Raw genomic sequence first — 10,730 nt, forward strand, 5'->3', positions numbered from 1 at the left:
CATTACTCTAACACAGTAGGAAGCACATGTGATTGACAGTACCTGTAAATGGGATCCATGAAGAAAGGCGTAGGTCTTGCGTGTTGGAGGGATGGGTCGGCTTTGGGTGGCTCTGGTTCCACCCGCTCTTCTCCAAAGACAGGGTTCTTTTTTAACTCTTCCCCTCTTACGCTCTTTCCTCGACTTCGCCCGCCAAGACTGAGGTCCAGCGGCTGATCCTGGTTGGCTGACTGTACATGTGAGGCTTCTGGTTTCAAAGGGCCGCAGGTGGCCGCAAGACGTTCTTCCTTCCGCTTGGTGGTGAGGTCAAAAGGTGATTCAGCATTTCTGCCCTTAAGTTTTTTACCCTCAACTGGAGGGCTTTCTGGCTCCCCTTTGTGGCCTGGAGGTCTAAGTTGCTCCCTTTCAGGGAAAGGATAGACTGATGGAGAGAAGGCAGGAAAAAACGATAGAGGGAACATGGAAGGGTATGGCAATGCCCCAACTTTTTTGTCTTGCAGGCCTGCAAGTCCAGTAGAACCAAAGTATTTCTCAGCAATGGAGGCAATTGCCTTGATCGAGTCATTAACGGCGCCGGAAACAGCCGTTTGCTCATCCAAAGATGGTTGGACGAGCCCTGGCACAGGGAAGTCCTTTCCATTATTGGTGTTACTACTACTACTGGAGCTAACAAGAGTTGGGCTTTGGGCATCGCTGAACCCACTGGATTTCCTTTTCGGCCCTTTCCCATTTTCCCGCACTCGCACTCTTTCCCGGTCGCTTTCTGCTTCACTTTCCAACTCTGAACCCGAAGTGCTCTCCAGCTCACTCCCACTCGGAGTGCTGACGTCGTCCAGATCACTACTCTCCGACTGGTCGCTCATCTTCCCGCCGTGCCTTGGCTTGGAGACGGATCCTTCTCTCTGACGCTCCATGCTCTCGCCCTCCCCGTTGAACGAATCCTTGCGTAAACTCTTCAAGAGGTCATGCGAGCCAGGGATGGGTGAGGACACCAGTGGACTCTTCCGTAGTTCAGTGCTCGGAGGGCCATTAATGGGTGATGTGGATGGGATTAGAGGGGGCCGGTGATAAAGTCCCGATGGGAAAAGTCCTGGAAAACTGAATGGGAATGCTGGAGGGCCTGCTGGGAATGTCAGCCCACCATGGTGCCGGTTTGTCCCGAAATAGTCTGCTAAACCAGGACTCCCATGGCTCATTCCAGCCAGTGCGGACTTGTCCAGGCCAGGGGTGCCAGGGAGGGCCATGCCTTGGGCAAATAACCCTCCTGCAGCAGCAGCGAAATGGTTTTTACCCTCGCAGAAGCGCCGATGCTTGTTTAGGGATGACGTGGTGCTAAACATCTGGCCACAGTCTTTGCACTTGATCTGAGTGCGACAGTCTGCGTGCATGCGCTTGTGGCGGCACAGATTGGAGAACTGCGTGTAAGATTTGTGGCAGACCTCACCTAGAGACAGTGAGACATGGACATACGGCATAAAAGGACAGTTTTGACTTGTCACACACATCCATTAACAAAACAAACAAAAATGCAGGATAAGCAAGGATGGCAGATAAAAGAATGCAATGTCACACGCAGGTGCACACACACACACACACACACACACAGAAAAGGACATCACAATGGCTCTATTTTAAGCGTGAGAAGGAAACAGAGTTGAATGAATCCTCTCCCGCAGGTCCGTTCCCATGGACCAAGCGACGTCTCTGTCTATCATACACACACACACACACACACACACACACACACACACACACACACACACACACATATCTCACATTGTTACACATTATTCAATCTTCACACAACATTCTTGAAAACTCATGATGGATCCTAAACTCTTGTTCATGTCATCGCACACACACTCCGTCCTAACGACAGTGTATACAGTTAAATCCCTAACGCACACTCTGAAAGTAATAAAATCACCCTATACATTACCAATCTAACACCTCTAGTGTGAAATGAGGCCTTTTAACCACCCGCATTTCTCATCATAATCACATATCTTATTGCAAACGTGACATTTTTTTTTAATTTATGGATGCTAGGGAGTCTAGCAGGGGGGTTTTGCTAATCCCTGTCAGATTGCATGAGGTGTGAGGTTCTACCGCGGGATGTGTTTATGGAGTCGGCCACTCACAGAGACTGATCAAGAGATGGGAAGTAAATATTAGTGCAAGGAAAAAGGAAGACTTAAAGATAAAGGAAAGAAAATTATTACTCACCCTCATGTTGTTCCAAACCTATATGACTTACTTTCTTCCGCAGAATACAAAATAAGATATGTTCTGAAGAACTCTTTTTGTCCATTCAGTTAAAGTTAGTGGGGTTCAAAACAATATTGGACCCCATTGACTTTCACTGTATGGTAAAAAAGAAAGAAATGCTTTCAAGTTTGGACCAACACAAGAATGAGTAAAAAAATGACAGAATTTTCTTTTTTTGTTCACACACATATACTTACAACTTGGATATTGCACATTCAGGAAGCACAGCATACATACACACACACACACATCGCTTTATAATTGTGAACAACTGGACACACTCGGATGAACAGGTGTGAAATCTGGGGTGTGTGTGAGGGAAGATCTGTGGGCACTTCAGAGTGCTGTGTTTTGTCAGGTCTTAATAAACCGTAACAAAATATTATAAACACATTCCGCAGTGGTGAACAGTCAGTAGTAAAATAAATGTGAATGAGTGTTTGTGTAAAAGAGAGATTTTTCTCTTGTAGTTTAACATAATTAGCTATATTTTTGTCAATGTTTGTCTCAGTAACAAATGCGGAATGAAGTATATGAACACATGCAAACCAAGGCAATTGAGTGAGTTTATATCTGTTTTCAAAACATTGGAATGCTGAAACGGAGTACAATTTGACTGAATGATATTTTATTAATACTTTTCAGTTTTGAATGAAATAAAGGTATACTATGAATTATTATAAACATAAGGCTATGGAGGCAGCTGACTAGAGAGCATATCTGTGCCTATGTGCGAATCAAAGTGCATGTGTGTGGTGTATTTGGTGTGTGTGTGTTGTTGCGAGGTCATTAAGTGTTGTTAGCTGTGCTTGTTCAAATGCTGATTGCTGCAAATGGCTGTGTGCTAGTCTCTGTATGAGCTGGGCTGCATGTGGTAGTGATTTTCCAGGAATGGAGTTAGCAAGCTAGTTACTGTCTGATATGTGGTGGTTGGGGGGGGGGGGGCAACGTCTACACGATCTGTGTGGGATCAGCACTCCGAGGGTCAATGCAAGAAGATCAATTGGGCAAAGTTCAGAGGTAGCAGTAGGGTTTAAGACGTTTAAAGCGCTATGAGGGAAAGTGAGGTATTTATGCAGGATGAGATTAAGAATTCAAGTCATTCATGTATGAGTTTGGAGGTCAAAGGTCATGCACTGGTTTACTGACAAGCATTGTAAGGAAGTCTAGGGTAAACATGCATTAAGTGTACCAGAAGATTCAAAGCTGATACGATTATAAGAACATGACTTTGTTGGTATGTATAAATATAGTCATTAGCATTTACTCTAGATTTGACCTGAGAATCAAAAGAGCCAGGTGTTGGAAAGTGAACCATCAGTTATCACACACCACAGCACAAATGGAGTGTGCACATGAACAGAGACCACACACGTACAGTACAAACACACACAGTCAGTAAATACAGTGCATCAAACATCCTAGCCTGCAAAAAAGGTAGTTTTAGATTATAGCAAATGAACACAGAATCACACATTTGTATTGAATTAAAAATAATATTAATGTTAATTAGATATAAATATTAACTAATAATATTAAACAATTTAACATTATTAATAATAATAATAATAATAATATTCATAACTAATTCACTGTATAATATTAGTATACTTGTTGGTTATTGGTTATTTAAATCTCAGTACCCTGTGTTAAAGACAACATGAGAACAAAATTACCCCCATTTTATTTAATAATGCACATTCCTGGTCTTACTGTGCATGATTCATTCATCAAGAAAAAAAAACGTAATCTCTGAAACAGCTTCACTTCTCTGACTGCCACTTTTCACAATCGAATTAATTCCTGATGAATAAAAAAAAAAAGACTTTTTTTGTTTTTCTGTGAAATGCGTCATTTTGGAAGTAAAATGGGAGTAAATGCTGTTTCATGTTGACTTTAAAAAGTGCAAGATCAGGATGATCTGACATCAACATAAGTGCTGGAAAACTCAGGCCAGCCGGAGAGCTCCACCAGTCTTTTAAAAAAAACAAGATTTCAAAAAACTTTTGATAGATGCTTTTATTTAAAGTGCATTGAAGGTATAGTTGTCTTCAACTATATGACTATAAAAAAGTGGAGTGGATCTATCTAGAATCCGGAATCAAACATTCAGACTTTGGCAGGCATTTCAAAAGGATGCTGGAGCTCTCCAGCTCTGCAGTGTGGTGTTCAGAGTAGAAAGCATGCAGACTTACATATGAAGGGTCTGAGTGACTTACATATGAAGGGCTTGACGGAAGAGTGGATGTGTTTGTGTTGTTTAAGGCCTGAGGAGGTGGCGAAGGTCTTGCCGCAGTCAGGGCAGGCGTGAGCTCGAGCCCCCACGTGCTGAGAGCGGATGTGCCTCTGCAAGTTACTGGGGTCTGTGAACACCTGCTGGGTAAAGAGAGAGAAATACAGGGAGGAAGTTTACATACACAGCCCACAGATATTGGATTCTGGATCTCAACTGGGTTTGCTTCAGGATGTAGATACTGTACAAAAGTAACATCTTTGTAAACATCTATAGGTTCATGCTCTAAAACACAGTAGAGTTTAACTGGACGTACAACCTTTGACGTATCACACAGAGAATGTTCACCTCCATTTTATACATTGATAAGCCTATTTATTTTGCTATCATTGGTTAGTTGCTTTTTATTATTTGCATTTAGCACCGTTTTTTTTCCCATGATGCAATGACTGAGTTTGAGGTAACAGATTTGGGAAAAGTGAGCTACAGTAAGAGACACCTGTTTTTGCACAAATGTCTTTGCTAATGTCTGGACTCTACCTTTGAGCAGTTTTCACATTCGTAGTGCTTGCCGTTGTCATGTGACATCTGGTGGCGAATCAGGTTTGATTTCCAGTTGAAGGCCTTCGGGCACTGATCACACTTATACTCTCTCTCGTCGGAGTGAGACAGGGAGTGAGTGTCCAGACTGAGAGAAAAAGAGAAAGACAGATTTATTAGATTTCATCATGTTTGGGTTCAAATCGGGACGGAGCCAAATCTCTTTAGAGACATCCCCGGGATGTTCTCAAAAGTTAAAAGCATGTCTAAAATAAAGAAAATAATCTTTGGGGAATGGTTAGAGTTAGTCTGTAGTCAGTTAGCTTCATATAAGGGACTACAGTTGAAATTTAGCTTATACGGTTACAATATTTGTGTTGGGAACAAATAAAATAAAAATAGTACTATAAAAATAGCAGTATAAAAATACCTCTGTGCATCAGGAAAGACCTGCTCGCACTCCTTACACTCCTGAGGTGAGCGGGGTAAGTTTAGAGGGAGAGAGTGTAGGTGCAGCGGGTCGAGATCAGCATCGTCTCCGGCGCTGGGCAGACCCTGTTTAGACAGCTTGAAGCCGGAGGAAGGCGGGGGACCGCATGCATGCTTCTGATGGTCCAACAGCTCTGAACCAGACTCGAAGTTTAGGTCACAGTCCTCACAGCGGTATTGACGCTCCTCTGCAGGACAACACAAAAATTTAGTTAGCAAGCGAGTGTATTTGTGTGTGTGTGTTTATGTGTGTATGAGTGCAAACTCACCGTGTATGTCTGGAGCCATGGTCTCACATGAAAACTCCTCAGCCTTCATGAACAGTAAGAGTTCCTCACCCGGCTGGACCTCTCGGACCACACGGTAAAAGATCTGGAGAGAGAGACAGACGTTACACATGGGACAAAACACTGATACACTACTTTTTTTGAAAGAAAGCAATACTATTATTCAGCAAGGATGCATTAAACTGATCAAAAGTCACAGTAAAGATCCATTTCAAATAAATGCTGTTCTATTGAACTTTCTATTCATCAAAAGAAAAATCCCATAAAAATATTAAGCAGCATATTTTACGAGCATGTGAAATAAATAAATGATGATTTGAAACGACAACACATTTTGATGGACAAACAATGATGGGAACCTGAGCTTGAGTTTGTGTGTGTGTTTGAAAGAGATGGTGTTAATGGACCTATCTGTTTGACACACACACACTTCCTGTGTGAACACAATAGGTAGTGGGAGAAACAGTTGTGTTATTTAGATGGTGTTATTTTTGGCAAGCCTTGAAGGCATTAGACGGCTCACTTCCTGTGCAGTCAGGTGGTGACATTTGAGCATTCTTATTAGAGATGTCACACAATCAGACAGACACACACAAAAACTTTCTGATAATATGATAAAGGCAATAGTGAGTTGGAAACCTCTCGGAAAAGCCACAGTCATTATGTGTGTGTGTACACAAGACCCAGCAGGCCATGGGGGACACGGAGGGACAGAGTCGCGCTCTATTGTTTAACAGGAGAATACAGGGAACTAGCAGAACCCTCAAGACGACATGAGAACAGAGTCTCTCACACACACTTTCACAGCCCGTCTACCCCTTCTGGTGCCTTCCTGCAGATCTCTGATATCTTGTACTTGTAATGTCACAACCGACCCTGTTTCTTTGCGTGTATGTGTGTTTTTATCGCACACACTCGCGCACAAAGGCAGGGAGCAAAGGGCCACAATAATATTGTGAGTATGAGACAATGGCAGAGCTGTTCAAATGTGGTGTGAGGGGCTGTGGGGTGAATGATACGGGCACACACACTCATACAACTTGTTGGCCGGGGACGTAGCGACCCAGCCAAGCTCAGAGATCAGGGGAGTCACTCCTGGCAACCCCTCCTGGGCCCTGGCCTGGATCCTCAGTGCCAAGGGTGAGTGCCAACCTGCAGGTCTTTTCAGATGCCACAGAAGAGTGTGTGTGTGTGTTTGGCTGCGTGCACAAACACACGCTCACATACTATGTTCTGAGAATGAATGTGTCTTATCAGGAGGATATTTGAGCGGTAACCAAACAGAAGGTAATATATCAAGATGAGTGATACAGTGACACTATAGCCAGACAAAACTGACTCCAGAAGAAGCTAGATGTGACAAATCCACTCTGGATGTTCCCAAAGGGAGATTAAGAAAATATTAACAGATACACATAAAGGAACATAAAAAAAATGGTTAGATGTCTATAATGAATGTACTACAAGCAAGTAAATAAATAAAGTTCCCAAAGGTAAAAAAATAAATAATAATATTCATACAAATTAAACAACACTTTCCGAACATGATAAATGTTTTCTTTTGTAGTTACCAAAACCTCCTCCATTCTTCCACTAATTCCTTACAAATAAATAAAAGAAAAAAATTAATACATAAAATGAATATAACAAAATGTGTAACCAAAATAAAGAAATACTCCCTGGATTTTCCCAAATGTAAAAAGAAATCAAGAAAATATATTTATTTAATATATATATATATATATATATATATATATATATATAATATATAAATATATATTGTTAATAATTATATATTAAATATATAGGCTAAATATGAGCCATTCTTAGTAAATATACTAAAAGTAAATAAATAAATACTCCCTTCCTGGAAATTCTCAGATAAAAATTACTGAAAGGCTAAAACACATTTATTTATTTATTTATGGAATTAGATTTAGGTTATGTCTATATCTATAGTCATTATAATTATGGAACGTTCTCATGGGGTTATGAGCAGCAAACCTCTGTATTCTGTATAACAGGTCGCATCACTTCCGGGTTCAGGTCTTTTGTATGTGCTTCTTTAAATATAGAGCTGTTTTAGTCAAGATGCCTTCAAAGGATGATGAGCATAGATGAGCAGAACTGATGCCCATCACATATGCAGAGTGATATCTGAAAGTTATTTTATTTTTCTTCCTCTCTCTCCGTTTTTTTTCAAAGAAGCAGATGCGATGAGACCAGTCTTCCTGTTTGTTCATGTGATGTTCAACATAAAGCCTATTAGATAACCAGGCAAACGTGTCTGGGTTAGAATGTCACTTGGGTTAACTAACTGATAAGTGAAGGTTGTAAACTTGTAAGCTTTCAGTGGCTTACAATAACAGATTAAGTCAATTGAGTCTACCTTAAACAAACACACACAAACACAGAGTCAACAGACCAGGCCTATCCCATACCAAGACCTCAATCTACATGGAGATTTAATATGATCCTTGTCAATCTTTGACCCATACAAAGAAGTCAAAGTCAAGTCCGTAAGGGTTTATCCTCGGGTCTCATCACTGCAAGACTTTAAGAGACACAGACACTTGCACTTTGAGGGCACTCAGAAGTGCACTAGATAATCGTTACCTTGACTTCAGCGATTACTGAAGCAAACAGCGCAAGACTTTCCTCTCTCTTGTGTTCCAAGTAAGAGAGGTCACTTCATATACAAGCACCACACACACACATAGCTTGCCTCTATTGTGTAAGTGTCTATGAGAAACGGATGTTAGTCGACTGATGTCCTGATAAACAGGTCCATTAGATCCTTCGTTCAGCATTGCAGGAATGAAAAACACTCTCACACCGACCAACGCCTCACACTAAAATCCCCCTTTCCCCTTATCCAGTGAAAAGGTGACGAGTGATAATCAAGTCGATCAATATCTGTCCATGGATTTTGTTCCTGTTAACTGTTCTAGGTAATACGTCAACTAAGAATAGTTAAGCATTAAAAAAAATCTAAATTTAAATTATTTGTTTCACGCTCAATCTTTTTTCTCATTTTAATTGTTAAATAGCAAAATCAAAACCCATCTGGTAGCTTGTCCTGTTTATTGTTCTAGGTGACATATTAAGGAATAGATTAAGAGTGTGATTTTGAAAAAGAAGAGCACATTCTTTCACCTCCACGTAAACAGAATTTACTATTCTTTCTGAAAACTGATAACAGATAACAGTCTTTTGTATCTCTCTCTCCAGGTTTTGTCGCTATAAGGAGGTACAGCGTGATTATAAAAACATGTGGGTTGCCGGAAGCCATAAAGTCTAAGCTGAGCTCTTTGTTATGACAAGGTGTCATAGTTTAACAATTATGGCCCATATCATAATGCTGTGTCTGAACAGGTTCTCTTCCTCCGTTTCTCTCTCTCTCTCTTCTAGTTTCTCTTTATGTAACCCTTTAGAAAAGTAAAATATTTAGAAAATCTAGACCTCCCAGCCATCATATTGTCTTGCTCTCTCACTCATGCGCTGGTCAAACATCAAAAACACACTTGAGATTGAGAAACGTTTTGATTAGATTCTTCTAGTGGATCTCATTTTGTAAAGCTGAATATGGAAAAGTACAATTGGCCTGTTTAACATCTGAATGCATCCTCATCATACGTCATTTCACTTGAAAAGGCCGACTGGTGCTTCAAGGGCCCTTTGTTATCTGCAGATAGGCAAATGGTAAGTTAATTTCATAATGACTGTGTCCACTGAATATCTCACAGTGTGATTTGGATGCCCAGAAGAGTGTGATCTCACCAAGATAATCCTGATTGCATGATTATTCATCCTTGCTGTGTAGTGGTTCAAGAAAGCATAACATAACTTCAACTCAACCCAATCCAGCTAAACGTTACTTCAACGTCTCTAGTCCAGATCAACTCACTCTAAATTGAATCCAGTCCATCTCTTTACTCGTCACAATTCATTCCAGTCATGTTCAGTTTGCCTTAACTAATCATAATTTAATCTAGCAACTCAGTTTGCCTCATCTTAATTTTTTTCCAGTCCAAGTCAACTCAATGAAAATAGGTTTAATCCAGCTCAACTCAGCTCATTTTAATTGAATCCAGCTCAACTTGGCCTAACCCTATTTTTGCTCAATTGAATCCAGCACAACTCAACCCAATTTAATCTCAAATCAATTCAGACCAACTCAACTCAGTTTACAATTTAATTGAATCCAGTCAAACTCAGTTCAGTGTAACTGACTATAACTTTAATCCAGTGTATCTTAATCCAATTTGACCACTAAATTTCTCCTCAAAATATGGACATAAAAGCTTTTAATTTTTAAAAGTTATCAATTTAAACATGCGAAACCAGACAAACTAACCTCACAGAATTTGTTCAACCATTAAAGAAGAAAATAAAAGGTAAACAGTAAAAGTTTGTAGTGTGTAACATACTGAATGTGACTCATTTCTCTCTCTCTTTTTGAGAGTCTCTGTCTTTCACTCCACAAGGATTCAGGAATTTGTCGTCCCTCATATCCGAGTGCAAAGATACAAAATGTGTGATTATCATCATGCTTGACCGAGAGTGTGTGTGGGTGTGTGTGTGATCCCGGCCTGTGGTCCTTCACGCTGCAGGCAAGATATAAAAGACCAAAACACAAAAACACAGTGACACACACGTAGAACGATAATACAGAAGGAATCCGCTATTAAAGATAGCAGAAACACCTTTAAACACTTCATTATGTTGGCCATGCAGGTGCTCAGTGTGTGTGTGTGTGTGTGTGTGTGTTCTCCACGTACCTGCTCATGTATCTGGCAGGCTGTGAGGTTGTGTTGGTGGGTGGATGGAGAGATCTGGACGTGCCTTAGCCAGCTCCTGCTATCACATACGCTCCCATCCAAACCTGTCTGCTCGCCCTGACAGAGAAAGAG

General features: G+C 40.8%; 1 protein-coding gene across 20 annotated transcripts in view; it reads right to left on the reverse strand.

The window, feature by feature from the left end:
* The window catches only part of mecom (MDS1 and EVI1 complex locus), a 171,821-nt gene that overhangs the window by 15,291 nt on the left and 145,800 nt on the right, over positions 1–10,730 (reverse strand). For 9 of the 20 annotated variants that reach the window (XM_079886163.1, XM_079886158.1, XM_079886167.1 and 6 more), the window contains 6 exons: positions 10,599–10,715; positions 5,800–5,902; positions 5,472–5,718; positions 5,042–5,189; positions 4,464–4,644; positions 43–1,444 (listed from right to left, as the gene is read on the reverse strand). In XM_079886163.1, the coding sequence (XP_079742289.1) occupies positions 43–1,444; positions 4,464–4,644; positions 5,042–5,189; positions 5,472–5,718; positions 5,800–5,902; positions 10,599–10,715 (2,198 nt within the window). The remainder of the gene's footprint in view (positions 1–42; positions 1,445–4,463; positions 4,645–5,041; positions 5,190–5,471; positions 5,719–5,799; positions 5,903–10,598; positions 10,716–10,730) is intronic. The other 11 variants (XM_079886161.1, XM_079886160.1, XM_079886173.1 and 8 more) reach the window with 3 other exon arrangements.

Source organism: Squalius cephalus (genome assembly GCF_949319135.1).
Source record: "Squalius cephalus genome assembly, chromosome: 11".
Classification (NCBI taxonomy): domain Eukaryota; kingdom Metazoa; phylum Chordata; class Actinopteri; order Cypriniformes; family Leuciscidae; genus Squalius; species Squalius cephalus.